The following is a 16,291-nucleotide window of genomic DNA, read 5'->3' on the forward strand; positions in this document are numbered from 1 at the left end:
TCCACACACACAGTGAGGTTGAAGCCTCTGGCCTGCCTCCGGACATAATTTAGGAGAGATTTAGGAGACTGAATTGATCAAATACATTCAATAGCCTGTTTATGAAGTGCTATTTTAAAGAAATCAAGTGATTGTTTTACTATATTGTTTTACTGTGGAACAATATCTGGTGATACGTTCCTTTTTCCTGTATCAGATCTCTGACATACAGAGCTTGTGACCCAAGTATGAGGCTGAATATGCAGGCCATGTCAAGGAGAGTAGAACAAACATTTTCAACACACAATAGTACACAAATGACCCTCTTTATAGAGGCGGTTTAGTGGTCTGGTGGTCTCTCTGAGTGAACAGTAGCCTACGCACTGACATGAATGAACGGATTAAAATAAAAATATTTTTATTTCAGCCACAAGGTGTCACTATTTCACTACTCACAATTCTACCTTCATGCATTTGGCAGGTTGAGCAAATGCATTGTGGGAAGCAGAAATCTATGACGTCCTCTTCTCTCTTTTCTAAACAGGTTTGGCCGGCGATAACCTAACACAGTATCAAAATGCATTCAATATTGATGATTATATAGCTTAGAGATATTAGATGTCTTTATTTTGAGGAGTCGGGTTGTGTGAACAATGGACGGAGACGGTAAGCATGCATTTCATAGCATGTCTAATAATGTCATAATTAATAAAGGTTGACGCATATCTGGCCAAATCTTAACTAGAATTAACGTTAACATTATTGGTCTCATTACATCCATATCTACTTGCTATAGCTAACTATATCTAATAGCTACATGAAGGCATATGTCGCTGTCACTGATCAATGATTTGTAATTCAGTATTCATGCATGGCCCTCAAGTAGCTAGCCTACTCTTGTATTCTTGACTGCTCAGTAGCGTTACTGTTTTCACTGCTTCTGCATGACGTAGCTACCCCCAGAGGGGAAAAAAAAACATCACAGAATTATAGCGACCATTTATCCAAGTAAGCTGCTAATGTAGTTATGTGCAATAAAATGCTAATAAGAACATAAAAATAGGGCCCACTGTCTGCCCTGGACAAATGTCCAAACTGAAGCTAAAACTTGGACACAGTATCACAAGGTCTGTCTGGTGATCCGAATCCCAAGAATTACAATTTTATACATCTCATGGGCATTATTGGCAGCATAGTGCTTCATACCGTGTTGAGAATCAGAGACCTGCCTTGGCTGGGTTCACGGTCTCTTCAACCTCTGTCTGTGTGTGTCTTTTAGAGGGGTTGGGATAAAGCAGAATTGTATCTCTGTTGGACATGTGTGAAGGTCTTCATTAGACAATAAAAAATGGGCATGTGTGAAGGCCTTCATTAGACAATAAAAACCAAATCTTATTTTGTCTCTCTGTCCAGGGGCCAGCAGTACTGGGGCCACTCCCTCAGAGGAGATGAATGGTACTGGGAATCTGATGGACTTCCTGGACGAGCCCTTCCCTGATGTCAGCACCTACGAAGACTTCCACACCATTGACTGGCTCCGGGAGAAGTCACGCGACACAGACCGCCATAGGAAGGTGAGGGGAGCACACACACCCACACCCAGCTCTACACTCTAAGCATTTTCTTATTCTTCCTCCCCAGAGGATATAATTCTTCTTCTTCATCCTCCTCTTCATAATCGTCATCACCATAGAAAAACTCTTGATGTCCACCTGATTATCTTAACCTGATGATCTGTTGAATCTGCCGCTGATGGTTGATTTGATGGTTGTTCTAGATCACCACCAAGAGTAAGGAGTCTTACTGGGAGCTGATTAAGAGTCTTCTGGATGCCTGGTCAGGATGGGTGGTGATGCTGCTCATAGGAATGCTCACAGGTAGGAACCAAAGAGACATCCTGCAAAAAGTCTGACCTCTTTGGTACCGCTCTAGTCCCTCGTATGGCGCACATGAGATTTGCTTCTGGGTGCCGTGATTCATACTGCACACATATGACATGACACGTGGCTCTCTTAACAAACAATCAAAAGTCACACAGCCAGAGTTGTGAAATACCACGTCTGGTTTGAATCCTTTTGATAGGCTTGCCTGTTCCCTTGCTTAGTGTGATCTGTGATCTCGTGCTGTGTGTCCTCCCGTGTAGGCACGCTGGCTGGAGTGATCGACCTGGCTGTGGACTGGATGACCGACCTGAAGGAAGGGGTGTGTCTGTCTGCATTCTACTACAGCCATGAGCAGTGCTGCTGGACCTCCAACGAGACCACCTTCGACGACAGAGACAAGTGTCCGCAGTGGCAGAAGTGGGCCGAGCTGATGACCGGTCACTCTGAGGTCAGCAGATCAATAACCGTTAACCAGACGTCCTCTTGATTTAAAGCCACAGTACTGACTTTGCGTTTTAGCCCGAAGAACGGCAGCCGTCACGTGGCTAGATAAAGGGGTGTGACTTGGGGAAATGTAACCACTCTCAGTTTCTGAGGTTTATCTTGGTGTTTGTTGTGATAGCGGGTGGGATGATTGTGTATCAGGTCCTTAAACCCATATATTCCACCTGTTCTTGTTTCTCCAGGGTGCCGGGGCGTATGTGTTGAATTACTTCCTGTATGTGTTGTGGGCGCTGTTATTCTCTTTCCTGGCTGTGTCTCTAGTAAGAGTCTTTGCCCCCTACGCCTGTGGGTCAGGTATACCTGAGGTGAGTGTTTTGAAATGGTAGTGTTCACAAATAGAAAACAACCGCGCCTATAGTATTTGAAATACTTCATTTTCATTGGCTGAAAAGAGTGTGTATTAATTTCCGATAACTGCACAGTTGCAAAGGTTATCCCAGTGAGGGGACGCTGTGTGTCGTCTTGTGTAGATCAAAACCATCCTGAGTGGGTTCATCATCCGGGGGTACCTGGGGAAGTGGACCCTGCTGATCAAGACGGTGACCCTGGTCCTGGCTGTGTCCTCCGGGCTCAGCCTGGGGAAGGAGGGGCCCCTGGTCCACGTGGCCTGCTGCTGTGGTAACCTCTTCTGCTCCCTGTTCTCCAAGTACAGCAAGAACGAGGGCAAGCGTAGAGAGGTACAGTAATAGCCCATTACGCTCCCATTTTTGCAGAAATAATACAATTTGGGGAGATTGGAACCATTTCAAAGTATTTAGTTGTAGTCTGTATGTGACTCGGCTGGTCTGTTGTGCAGGTGTTATCGGCTGCTGCTGCTGCTGGGGTGTCAGTGGCTTTTGGAGCTCCGATTGGAGGAGTTCTCTTCAGCCTGGAGGAGGTGTTGTATACTTAAGTCCGTTATAAATCACCTGCTGTGTCCATTCAATCAAATGTCATCTCACTTCCAGATATGTCACTGTTATTCTTTTTGATCCATTGCCTTTGAAATGCCAAAGTGTTTCAGTTGAACCGCCGTCGGTATGTAATCTCTGTCCTCTTCAGGTGAGTTACTACTTCCCGCTGAAGACTCTGTGGCGCTCCTTCTTCGCTGCGTTGGTGGCGGCCTTCACCCTGCGCGCCATCAACCCGTTCGGCAACAGCAGACTGGTCCTGTTCTACGTGGAGTACCACACCCCCTGGTACATGGCTGAGCTGGTCCCCTTCATCCTGCTGGGGGTGTTCGGGGGCCTCTGGGGAACCCTCTTCATCCGGGGGAACATCGCCTGGTGTAGGAGGAGGAAGACCACTCTGCTGGGGAAGTACCCCGTCCTAGAGGTAACTAACTGTGGCACCCTATTCCCTGGCCAATATAGGGCACTACTTTTGACCAGGACCCATAGGGTGGTTCTTCTATTGAGTTACTTGTTACTAGCACTGATTTAGCAGATGGGCCAAATCACAATCTAGTATCTTAGTTGAATGCCCTAATTGTACAGTTGAAGTCGGAAGTTTACATACAACTTAGGTTGGAGTCAGTAAAACTTGTTTTTCAACCACTCCACAAATTTCTTGTTAACAAACTATAGTTTTGGCAAGTCTGTTAGGACATCTACTTTGTGCATGACACAAGTCATTTTTCCAGCAATTGATTATAGACAGATTATTTCACTTATAATTCACTGTATCACAATTCCAGTGGGTCAGAAGTTTACATACACTAAGTTGACTGTGCCTTTAAGTATATCATGGCTTTAGAAGCTACTGATAGGCTAATTGACATAATTTGAATCAAGTGGAGGTGTACTTGAGGATGTATTTCCAGGCCTACCTTCAAACTCAGTGCCTCTTTGCTTGACATCATGGGAAAATCAAAAGATATCAGCCAAGACTCCTGAAAAAAATTGTAGACCTCCACAAGTCTGGTTCATCCTTGGGAGCAATTTACAAACAATAGTACGCAAGTTTAAACACCATGGGACCACGCAGCCGTCATTCTGCTCAGGAAGGAGACGCCTTCTGTCTCCTAGAGATGAACGTACTTTGGTGCGAAAAGTGCAAATCAATCCAAGAACAACAGCAAAGGACCTTGTGAAGATGCTGGAGGAAACAGGTACCAAAGTATCTATATCCACAGTAAAACGAGTCCTATATCGACATAACCTGAAAGGCCGCTCAGCAAGGAAGAAGCCACTGCTCCAAAACCGCCATAAAAAAGCCAGACTACGGGTTGTAACTGCGCATGGGGATAAATATTGTACTTTTTGGAGAAATGTCCTCTGGTCTGATAAAACAAAAATATAACTTTTTGGACATAATGACCATTGTTATGTTTGGAGGAAAAAGGGGGATGCTTGCAAGCCGGAGAACACCATCCCAACTGTGAAGCATGGGGGTGGCAGCATCATGTTGTGGGGGTGCTTTGCTGCAGGAGGGACTGGTGCACTTTACAAAATAAATGGCATCATAAGGCAGGAAAATAATGTGGATATATTGAAGCAACATCTCAAGACATCAGTCAGGAAGTTAAAGCTTGGTCACAAATGGGTCTTCCAAATGGACAATGACCCCAAGCATCCAAAGTTGTGGCAAAATGGCTTAAGGACAACAAAGTCCAGGTATTGGAGTGGCCATCACAAAGCCCTGACCTCAATCCCATAGAAAATTTGTGGGCGGAACTGAAAAAGTGTATGTGAGCAAGGAGGCCTAGAAACCTGACAGTTACACCAGCTCTGTCAGGAGGAATGGGCCAAAATTCACCCAACTTATTGTGGGAAACTTGTGGAAGGCTACCCAAAACGTTTGACCCAAGTTAAACAATTTAAAGGCAATGCTACCAAATACTAATTGAGTGTATGTAAACTTCTGACCCACTGGGAATGTGAAAGAAATAAATAAAAGCTGAAATAAATAATTCTCTCTACTATTATTCTGACATTTCACATTCTTAAAATAATGTGGTGATCCTAACTGACTTGGATTAAATGTCAGGAATTGTGAAACTGAGTTTAAATGTATTTGGCTAAGGTGTATGTATACCTCTGACTTCAACTGTAACTAAGTTGCTCTGGATAAGAGCAACTGCTAAATGACTCAAATGTAATGCCAGTTTCTGCTTCTTGCTTGCTTTTTGGGATCTTTGCCGGTTTACTGTAAAGCACCTTGTGAGAACTGCTGATGTAAAATGGGCTTCATCAATAAACGTGATTGATTTGATTGACTTAAGGTGATCGTGATAACGGGTATCACCGCGGTCCTGGCGTTCCCGAACCCGTACACGCGGCGCAGCACCAGCGAGCTCATCTCCGAGCTGTTCAACGACTGCGGTGCGCTGGAGTCCTCTCAGCTGTGTGACTACGTTAATAACCCCAACATGAGCCGTCCGGTGGACGACATCCCAGACCGCCCTGCTGGACCCGGGGTCTATAGCGCTCTGTGGCAGCTGGCCCTGGCGCTTATCTTTAAGATTGTAATAACGATCTTCACCTTTGGCATGAAGGTCAGTATGCTGTACGGCATGGCTAGATGGGGGTTATGTTAGCTGACATAAGCAGCTATGAAATGTTACCGAACTGCTTATTAGTTATGAAATATGAAAATGTTAGGTCCTTTTATGTAGGTGCCCTTCAAATAAAGTGTTGCCACGTTTTGATCCCAGATATTGTGAGTAGGGTCACCGTGTTCTTGGGTGATTGTTGTCTTCAGATCACCTCTCAACCGTGTTGTTTTATGTCCTCTGTGTTGTCTTCAGATCCCGTCTGGGCTGTTTATCCCCAGTATGGCTGTGGGGGCCATCGCTGGGCGAATCGTAGGCATCGCTGTGGAGCAGATGGCCTACCATCACCACGACTGGATCATCTTTAAGAACTGGTGTCGTCCCGGAGCCGACTGTGTTACCCCAGGCCTCTACGCTATGGTGGGCGCTGCCGCATGTCTGGGTGAGTTATCATCAGGGTTGTGTTCATTAGGCACCAAACGGAAGAAGACAGACTGAAACAGAGAGGGATTACTCTATAAAATAAACACTCAGGTCATCAACTTTTGTTTTGTTGTTTATAGGAGGTGTGACCCGGATGACCGTGTCCCTGGTGGTCATTATGTTTGAGCTGACCGGTGGTCTGGAGTACATCGTCCCCCTCATGGCCGCAGCCGTCACCAGTAAGTGGGTAGCGGACGCCTTTGGGAAGGAGGGTATCTACGAGTCCCACATCCAACTCAACGGCTACCCCTACCTGGACGTCAGGGACGAGTTCACGCACAGGTATTACGGGATACATATTAGGAACTTTGTCATTCCTCCTCCTTAGGGGAGGAACCTCACACCTCCCCTAGTCCAAGTCTCAACCCTGAAGAGTCAACCCTTCTCAAAGGGCTGGTTTTACCAGACACAAATTAAGCATAGTCCTGAACTAAAAATATATTTCAATGGAGATTCTCCATGCTTTTGCTTCCAGGAGTTGGATTCATCTGTGTCTGAGAAACAGACCCTAAGAATTCCCAAAATGTGATCTGTACACAGGACCCTGGCCACGGATGTGATGCGTCCCAGGCGCAGTGAGCCCCCCCTGGCCGTGTTGACCCAGGACAGCACCACGGTGGAGGACGTGGAGACGCTCATCAAGGACACCGACTACAACGGCTTCCCTGTGGTCGTGTCCCGAGAGTCGGAGCGCCTCATCGGCTTCGTCCAGCGCAGGGAACTCACTGTGGCCATCAGTAAGACATTAACCCTGGCTCTCACGCACACACACACACACACACACACACATTTGAAATACTTTATTCAAATCCACAAATCACATTACGATCAAGAAAGATTCAAACATTTCGAAGGTCTTGGATGCATAGACACTTAAGGATACAAAAAGCACGTTCTCCATACAGCTAGGATGCCCATAACAGCTGCAAGAGAACAGTACCTTGCTAATTGCTTTGCTCAAGTCTTAAACGGGCCTGCAATCTAAAGGCCGTGTTCTGTAAGCCTACAGTATGCAACGTGGCCGAGGCTGCCAAATATCAGTGCTACCGACATGCACTCATATCCAAGGCTGTGCATGCGTGATTTGAGGGGCTTGTATTTAAGAAGCTTTTCAGCAAAGACCCACTCCATCCAACAATCAAATGAGCAACCCACTTCCAAAATGACCTCTCTCTGGCCTCCCTCGACAACATCAATGTCTAGGGTACTAATAAAGGTTCCATTTAACGAAAAATAGTGGGACTGTTACATTAGGTTGTTTTCACCGTGAAATGACAGACTAAATATTTAAAAAATAGTTTGGAGAACATGAATTGTAAGTTGTGATCAATAGCTACTGTAAGTCCCATATAAAGCCATCAGCATGTGTTGAGCAATACTGTATTTAATGTGTCGGTTCATTATTATCTGTCGAGTCTGAGGAGCCACAGCTGATACTTCTCTGTCTCTCTCTGTCTCTCTCTCTGTCTCTCAGAGACTGCCCGTCAGAAGCAGGACGGGGTGGTGAGCAGCTCTGTGGTCTACTTCACGGAGGACAACCCCCAGGTGGCCGAGGCCTGCGACCCCCAGCCCCTGAAGCTGCGGCGCATCCTCAACCTCAGCCCCTTCACCGTCACGGACCACACCCCCATGGAGACCGTGGTGGACATCTTCAGAAAGCTGGGCCTCCGACAGTGTCTGGTCACCAGAAGCGGGTGAGTCTGTCATCAGTCAATGAACCAATCAAACATAGTCTTCGTCCACCAGATGAGTTTAGAATGTATTATGCTGAGCAGTTGCCCATGAGCGACATACAGTCCAGGGCCCGGTTTCCCGATCGCGATGGAATTTAGGCTTACGACTGTTTTAACAACGGACCTTTCCTACAACGGGCCGTAAAATGTAACGAATACGTTTCCCTAAACACCACCCAGATAGAACGTTCGCTAAATGCGTTGTTGATGCATTAGCGCAATAATAATGGGATCGAAGGAAAGACGGCGCTGTTTTCGGATCAGCGTTCTCCCTTTCAAATCGTACCTTAACATTAGAATTATTCCACAACACTGACGACAGATCAGCTCCCATGAGATATTATCACCTATGGCAACAAGTATTAAAGTGTCTAATTCTAATGCTTACCCTGTAACAATGCACTAAATCGAGTGCAACTTTAGTAACTGCGGCTTTGGGAAACAGCTCAGAGATTTAAGTATGCTCCTTTTGAAGGTTCTAACAATAAACTTTGTCTTGAGATGCTTTTGGGAAAACAGGCACACTTCTAAAGTCGGCTCATTTTACTTTGGTGTTAGATTTATGAAGACTATAGACTCTGTTGAATCATTCCGAGGCTTATTGGACGGTGGAATGATTTGTGTTTTGTTTTGTTTTGTCCCCCCCCTCTAGGCGTCTGTTGGGCATCATCACTAAGAAGGATGTCCTCCGTCACATGGCTCAGATGATGAACCAGGACCCAGAATCCATCATGTTTAACTAGTGGCCCAAGAAGAAGAAGCTTTATTCTCCACAGCACCTCTTTGCCCCTCCCCTCCCTTAGACTGTAAATAGTGAAACGCTACTGTAACCTGCAATGAAGAAAAGTCACCTCTCAAATACAGGCCCCCAGTGTTTAGAATGTAGGGATGGAGCAAGAGGGGTGAAGAAAGAGGGGGATCAGGACTAAGATGGATAAATGCAACAAAGAAAATGGACGGATGAAAACAGGGGGAGGTGTAAGGAGGAGGATGAATGAAGAGGGTGTGAGGACCAGGAAAGAGGGATCAAGAGGGCGGGGTGGAGGAATAGGGGTGTGAGGACCAAGATGGAGAGATGCCGGAAGAGAGGTGTCAATCATGGCAAGGAGGGAAGCATCTTATGTCTGGGATGAGTATGTTTTAGTTTGATGTGCTGCTGACCCCATATTTATGTTTTCAGTGACGCTTCAAGGCCGACTGCAACTGACTTCAGTCTAAGTTGTCAATGTTAAGTTGGTGGCCCCTAGAACCCATTGTTCCCAGGGTATGTTTCACATGTTGATGTTACTTTGACATTTGCAGCTTCTCAAATGTTTCTCAATATTGAACTGTAATAACATAGTTTTAACACTGGTACTGTATGTATTTGCTAGAAGACCGCGTATCATGTCAATTGATTTAGTTTATCCAGGATATGTTTTTTTGTTGTTTTTTTTTGCAATAAATAATGCACTTTGGAAGAAAAATAGCTGAACCAGAAAACACCACCAAGTACAATGTTTTTCTTGTTACTTTATAGTTCTCACTCCATGCTGTCCCTCACCAGTTTCATAGGTTTTGTTTTAATATGCCGAGGGAATGTATTGTGGAAAACAACTGTGGAACTATTGAACCTGCCTCACTTCCGTTCTGTTTGTTTTATCCTATGCTTGTCAGTCCTGACGAGCCACTGGTTATGGATTTAGCCACACTAGGTTCTCTTTGTCATTTCATACCGAAAGATAATTCAATTTATATTTTTTTAAATCCATCCATTCATTGTTACTACTGTATTGAGAAACTATCAATTTGTCATTATCTCAAGCAATTGAACACTACTGTAGTTTATATTTATTATTCTAATATGAGCTGTTCAACATTACTGTAACTTGGAACTGGCACAGAAAACGGATATTAGCACTTTTGTTGGTGTTTGTAAATAACGTCTAAGTGATGCACAATATACTATTTGCAATGTTCGCAGTTCTGACATTAAATAAAAGAAGACGTTGTGTCAACAAGGATGAGATTGTATTATATAACATAGATACAAAGTTTAAGACATAATTCAATTGCGGTAGGCATACGATACTCATCACATGCTAGTAATATCTTTGTCCTATGTTGAAACACAAGGAACCCAGACAAATTAATAATTGAGGGTTGCTACAAGAAACTTAGCAAAAAAAGAAACGGACCCTTTTCAGGACCCTGTCTTTCAAAGATAATTACCATGCTTGTTCAATAAACCATAAACAATGAATGAACATGCACCTGTGGAACGGTCGTTAAGACACTAACAGCTTACAGACGGTAGGCAATTAAGGTCACAGGTATGAAAACGTACGACACTAAAGAGGCCTTTCTACTGACTGAAAAACACTAACAGAAAGATGCCCAGGGCCCCTGCTCATCTGTGTGAACGTGCCTTGGGCATGCTGCAAGGAGGCATGAGGACTGCAGATGTGGCCAGGGCAATAAATTGCAATGTCCGTACTGTGAGAAACCTAAGACAGCGCTACAGGGAGACAGGACAGACAGCTGATCGTCCTCGCAGTGGCAGACCACGTGTAACAACACCTGCACAGGATCGGTACATCCAAACATCACACCTGCGGGACAGGCACAGGATGGCAACAACTGCCCAGTTACACCAGGAACGCACAATCCCTCCATCAGTGCTCAGACTGTCCGCAATAGGCTGAGAGAGGCTGGACTGAGGGCTTGTAGGCCTGTTGTAAGGCAGGTCCTCACCAGATATCACCAGCGACGTCACCTATGGGCACAAACCCACCGTCGCTGGACGAGACAGGACTCAACGCTGTGCATTACAGGAAAGATATCCTCTTCCCTCATGTGGTACCCTTCCTGCAGGCTCATCCTGACATGACCCTCCAGCATGACAATGCCACCAGCCATACTGCTCATTCTGTGTGTGATTTCCTGCAAGACAGGAATGTCAGTGTTCTGCCATGGCCAGCGAAGAGCCCGGATCTCAATCCCATTGAGCACGTCTGAGACGTGTTGGATCGGAGTGCGAGGGCTAGGGAGGACGATAATAATGAGAGGACATTTCTTTTTTTGCTGAGTTTATTATTTAGGTTCTACTGACAAACAGGATATGGTCACATTATTTTAAAAAAGAGGACCAAGTTCTAAGATCAGGTCATCCCATAAACAGCCTGCTTTGACACCTGCACTGTATTAAAATTCAAATAGGGTTATTTACACATAGTGTTTTATTATAAGTAAAATTGAAACTATTTGAGATACAACACACTGTACAAACTCTTAATTGTCAGTGTTACTGTTTTGCAATGAAATATTTGAAAGTGAGAGATACCAGGGCCTGGGGCTGCAGGGTAGCCTAGTGGTTAGAGCGTTGGACTAGTAACCGAGAGGTTGTAAGTTCGAATCCCCGAGCTGACAAAGTACAAATCTGTCATTCTAACCCTGGACAGACAGCTGAGGGGTTGTAGGTTCCTAGGCTGTCATTGTAAATAAGAATTTCTTCTTAACTGACTTGCCTAGTTAAATAAAGGTAAAATAAACTGTTGTCGTGCAAACAAGCTACAAACGTGTGACATTCATTGGGAATTATTACTGTAAACAATGTAACCAAATAGCTAATGTCGCTAGCAGAACCTTTTTTAATAAATTGTTGCTCGCTTGATGATATCGTCACACATTGGATCGAACTAGCTAGCAAGCTACATAACGTTTGCTGTGAGTACTGTACTTGGCTCCACGCATACAGTACGTGCGGGTTCATCGTCTACTACTAGCTATAATACTCCTGTTGGAAGTCCAGTGTCCTGGCTCTTGATTTTTTCAGAACAAATCTGAATTGAGACGAGCGGCTGGATGCAGATGATTGGTAATTGGCTAACTAGATAGTTAATAATCCCTTGATACATTAGTGACAGGAATTGCTTAATGAGTTGACCGCTGATATTTGTTAGCATCATTTCAGTGTTTGCTGGTAGCTACAAGAGACAGTTAGCCAACGGAAGCTGGCTAGAGGAGCCAGAGATTCAGCGTTGATTTATAGCTTTAGCTGCATTTAATCAAATGTTAGCTAGCTTACTATTTAACACTACTGTTTTAACTACCTAAATAGTTATGTGTCTATATATCAGGTCATTCGTAATGTTTCAAGTTAGCTAGTTATCAATTTTGTTTAGCACAAATGCGACCTAGCTAGCTCTCATTTACTAAGCTAGCCAGCTAGCATGGTAAACCAATAACACTAGCTAGCAACTTTCACATGTGAAGTAGCTAGCTAACTCGCTCGGTAACTGACGTTAGCGAAGTAAATTCTGTATCGATGCTTCAATAAAAATGGGTCTTTATTGCTGTGTAACGTTCGTGTGTAATTCTCAGTTCAGTAGTCCACCTAAATACTATTGTTATTAACTAGCTACTCATTGTTACACTGACTGTAATTACACTGTGTTGCTTAGTTTGTGTTACAATGAGGTCTATTGTTTGATGTACTTGTTATAATAGGTCTGTATCCCCTTTCTATTTTAGGTCTACAGGAAAGTGAAGAATTACTGAAGAATGAAGTACAATCATTTCAGCAATCCTCTTCTTCATCCTCAGTCCTCTTGTCCACAACTGATAATATTTGTAGTTTGATCTGGAACACGAGTGACTTAAAACCCCTGGACAGTCCACTGGACTCTGTTATCTCTGCATTCTTGACTTCCCCGTGATTTCATCTCCACAGCATATTTTTGGGAAAAACATTACACACTTTCTGGGATATAGGAAAGTGTGTAATATATCTGGGATATAGGCCTACACTACACTTGAGATCTTCTCTGTGAGCAGTCTAGGCCTATACATTTTTCCTTGTCTCGTGATATTGTGGGCGTTATACCATTGGTGAGACACTATGGAGTGGAATATGGAGTACTGTATGGAACAGGTTATGCAGAAGGACCTGGGTAGGAGACTACAGGTGGGCCAGGACATCATAGACTCCATCCTGGACATGGACAAGTCCCAGGTCCTGGAGCAGGACCAGACCATGCTGGACAGAATGGTGGATGGTGTCGCTACCAACTGGGTCAACTCCAGCAATTTCAAGGTATGGGATACCATGGGATGGCACTGTCACAGGCACTTGCCGCTATAACCATAAGGTGAAAGTGGCTGGTGTAACACAAGTGTAGGAAAGAACCTGTCATTCACTGGGACATAATTCAGCTATGGTGTGTGAGACTGTCACCTAGGGGGGAGAATATAACCTACAGGCCCAGTGGCTTCAAACGTCACACAAAGGCTTGCTGTGCATAATATTAGGCGAATTGCTTTATAGGCCTACTTCATGTCAGTGATGAGCTGACCAGTGGGTTAGCTCCTGATGACCGTTGATGGCCGCTCGGTACAATGGGGCTTTTAATAGCTGGTTGTCATAAAGAACCGTGCAGAATGAGGTGGATGGACTCTAAACCAATTGGTGTCTGTGATCCCTGTATATCCTAGTACTTTGCTAATTTGAAGGTCTTCTTGACCTCCAGATCCCACCAGAGTAGATCTCACCTTGTCAGTCCTAGATAAGATGTGATTGGGATTCATCAGATGTAGCCTAAGCCTAGCTAACCTACATGTCCAGCAAACCAAAACATTACATCACCCACCCATTATTTCACTGTTAGGTCTTCAGCCTCAGCACAGGCACAAACACAAGATGAAGGCTGAGCGGTAAGGAATTCATTCTTCACCAAGGGGACGGTTATCTGTTTGGTGGCCTGAATCCTTTGTGTTTGATCTGTATCCACTCGAGACAGTATTCCCCTAGGGACATTTGTCCTGCAAACTCTAGCTAACTACAACATCACTGCACTGCGGAAAGGCTATAGTATAATATGGGACCCTGATGTTATCAGCAGAGCAGACAATTCGGCCCAGCTATTCAAACTCCACAAATGTTCAGCCAGACTGTCAGGGGTCAGAGTCTCTAACTGCTTCTTCCATGTAAACATTGAGGTGGCGGAGCGGGACACTATCAACACTACACTTTGTTTTTCTCATGCTCTGATGTTGAGCAATCTAACGACTGAGCTCGAGCACGGGGTTCGCTTGCTTTGATTTGTCTGTGCTTTCAGGCTGGAGCTGACCTCTGAACTCTGTGTGTGATGAAGGGAGAAGCCATGTCAACAACTCTGCTGCCACACACACACGCGCACTCACACGCATAGAAAACAGCTTACCTCTCTCGCAGCGAATCAGAAAGCTGCACCCTGTGCTGCTCTAGAAACTGTGTCCCCTTCAATCAGAGTGATTACTCCGAGAGAACAGTACAGTAATGGGGACATGGATTCCCACAGCGATAGTGGTGAGCTTATTTTACAAACTATCATTAGGCTACCCCAGATGAGACCCAGTTTGTCTGGTGTCTATCTACCAGAGCTGGCCCCCACAAGTAGAGGGGAGGAGAATGCCACATATGAATGACTAAGAATCAATGTATAGGCTAAACCCCTACGTGAAGAATGATCAGGATTTAGTAGATTTTTTACATTTTTGCTTGCTTCTGTCATTGCCCTACTAGTAAAGACCAGTTTGTTGTTACTATCAGCGCCAGAAGTGCTGTGTTTTTGTTTCAGCATCAGATGGGAGTAGGTTGAAAGCTGTTGATGAAGAAGGAAAGGAAGGCAGGCCTAGTCAAACACTGCAGGACTTTCAGAGGGAGGGGGCACTGCAGCAGGCTCACAGCTGTTGACGGACAACCTGTTCTGAAATGGTGTGTTTTTGTGTCCTGTCACTTCCGAATAGACTTCATCACCTTTTTTTTAATGTCAATTAAAGCTATTAACACATTTTTTATATTATGAATTTGTTGTTACAACCAGCAATAGTGTTGTGTTGTATGTGCAATGTGAACTTATCCACTAGGGGACACAAGACAGCAGGAAATGGTTCTCTTTGTACAAATATAAACCCTGAGGTTCCAAAAATTGCACCACAGCCCAAGCAAGAAGCTCAGGTGATGCGAAAGTGTTGATTATGGTGTTAGCAGGGATACTCTCACTACACGTTCATTGAGTGTCCCATACCACCCCAAGACAAGGAAAGTTACCTTCCCTAGTGCCAGCTAAGACCTAATCAAATCTCAAAGTGGTTTCCGACATGGTTAATATTTTATTTTCTACTGTAGTCCTACAGCAGCATCAGTACATTGTTACAATATATATTATTTGTTTTTGAGGGCTTCCTTTGCTTTTAAACATTTAACAAAGGGAACAAAAGCAAGATTTTTCACATTACCCACAATCCTTTGCAACAGAACTTGTATTTCAAAGGAATCTTTTTTTAATGTTATGCATTCTTTCTCAAAATGTCTAACATTTATGCTTTTGTTGAATAGCCTATGTTATTTAGTTAGTATTTACATGTTTTATTTTGATCTTCATTCTTAGGTGGCTTTATTGGGAATGGACATACTCTCAGCTTTAGTAACAAGACTACAGGAACGGTTTAGGACACAGATTGGAACTGGTAAGCTATCTCTGGCAATTGTATGCATTCCAACAGATGTTTATGATTCATCGTTTTCTTCAGTCAAAATCAAATCAAATTTTATTGGTCACATACACATGGTTATGTGATGTGATGTGAGATGTTCATGTGAGTGTAGCGAAATGCTTGTGTCCTTGTCACCTTGAGTTGTTGTCACAAAATTCATATCTTTGTCCTTGCCTTCTTCCTCCCATTAGTTTTGCCGAGTTTGATAGATCGACTAGGCGACTCAAAGGACCAAGTCAGGGACCAGGACCAAGCTCTTCTACTAAAGATCATGGACCAAGCTGCTAACCCACAGGTAATGTCAGCACGTACTGTAGACTCACCTACGTGTTAGTATAGAAAATAAACGTTTAATTATTGAAAAAAACGGACTACAATAAATGTTTTTATTTGTATTTATTTGCAGTATGTATGGGACCGAATGTTAGGAGGATTCAAACACAAGAACAACAGGACCCGGGAGAGTGTCTGCATTTGCCTTATCGCCACGTTAAATGTGTAAGTTCATAATAGCCAGGAATGGTTTAAACGTACTTTTTCATCTATTTTGTCTTACACATTCTTTGTGTGCTTTAAAAAATATATGAAATGCTCTTCTCCTTACAGATATGGAGCTCAAGGCTTGACCCTCAGCAAAATTGTCCCCCACATATGTCATCTTTTAGGAGACCCTACAAGCCAGGTATAGTTACATTATTTTAGACTATTCAATTATACTGAAC

General features: G+C 44.0%; 2 protein-coding genes and 1 non-coding gene across 8 annotated transcripts in view; 2 read left to right on the top strand and 1 right to left on the bottom strand.

Annotated features, from left to right (window-relative positions):
* The first annotated feature begins 467 nt into the window (after nt 1–467).
* Nucleotides 468–9,541, top strand: LOC135543541 (H(+)/Cl(-) exchange transporter 4). Its single transcript, XM_064970884.1, has 14 exons — nt 468–645; nt 1,393–1,553; nt 1,757–1,856; nt 2,123–2,310; nt 2,549–2,671; nt 2,837–3,043; nt 3,163–3,243; nt 3,408–3,680; nt 5,569–5,841; nt 6,094–6,280; nt 6,402–6,603; nt 6,862–7,058; nt 7,796–8,015; nt 8,707–9,541. Exons 1-14 carry the CDS (start codon nt 633–635, stop codon nt 8,795–8,797), a joined length of 2,316 nt encoding a protein of 771 aa, XP_064826956.1. The 5' UTR covers nt 468–632; the 3' UTR covers nt 8,798–9,541.
* A 2,246-nt stretch (nt 9,542–11,787) lies between these two features.
* LOC135543544 (CLIP-associating protein 1-B-like) overlaps nt 11,788–16,291 on the top strand; it is a 70,300-nt gene continuing 65,796 nt past the window's right edge. For all 6 annotated transcript variants that reach the window (XM_064970887.1, XM_064970889.1, XM_064970888.1 and 3 more), the window contains exons 1-6: nt 11,788–11,910; nt 12,567–13,128; nt 15,464–15,542; nt 15,761–15,864; nt 15,976–16,067; nt 16,176–16,251. In XM_064970887.1, the coding sequence (XP_064826959.1) occupies nt 12,934–13,128; nt 15,464–15,542; nt 15,761–15,864; nt 15,976–16,067; nt 16,176–16,251 (546 nt within the window). In that variant the 5' untranslated portion in view covers nt 11,788–11,910; nt 12,567–12,933. The remainder of the gene's footprint in view (nt 11,911–12,566; nt 13,129–15,463; nt 15,543–15,760; nt 15,865–15,975; nt 16,068–16,175; nt 16,252–16,291) is intronic.
* LOC135543632 (U4atac minor spliceosomal RNA) lies at nt 14,991–15,120 on the bottom strand. The gene has a single exon (XR_010456244.1). It is a non-coding gene; the product is annotated as a U4atac minor spliceosomal RNA (small nuclear RNA).

Source organism: Oncorhynchus masou, chromosome 7, assembly GCF_036934945.1.
Source record: "Oncorhynchus masou masou isolate Uvic2021 chromosome 7, UVic_Omas_1.1, whole genome shotgun sequence".
Classification (NCBI taxonomy): Eukaryota; Metazoa; Chordata; class Actinopteri; order Salmoniformes; family Salmonidae; genus Oncorhynchus; species Oncorhynchus masou.

Coding starts and splice junctions, on each gene's coding strand:
- LOC135543541 (XM_064970884.1), top strand. Junction 1,554..1,756: donor ACACAGACCGCCATAGGAAG/GTGAGGGGAGCA, acceptor TGGTTGTTCTAG/ATCACCACCAAGAGTAAGGA. Junction 8,016..8,706: donor TGTCTGGTCACCAGAAGCGG/GTGAGTCTGTCA, acceptor CCCCCCCTCTAG/GCGTCTGTTGGGCATCATCA.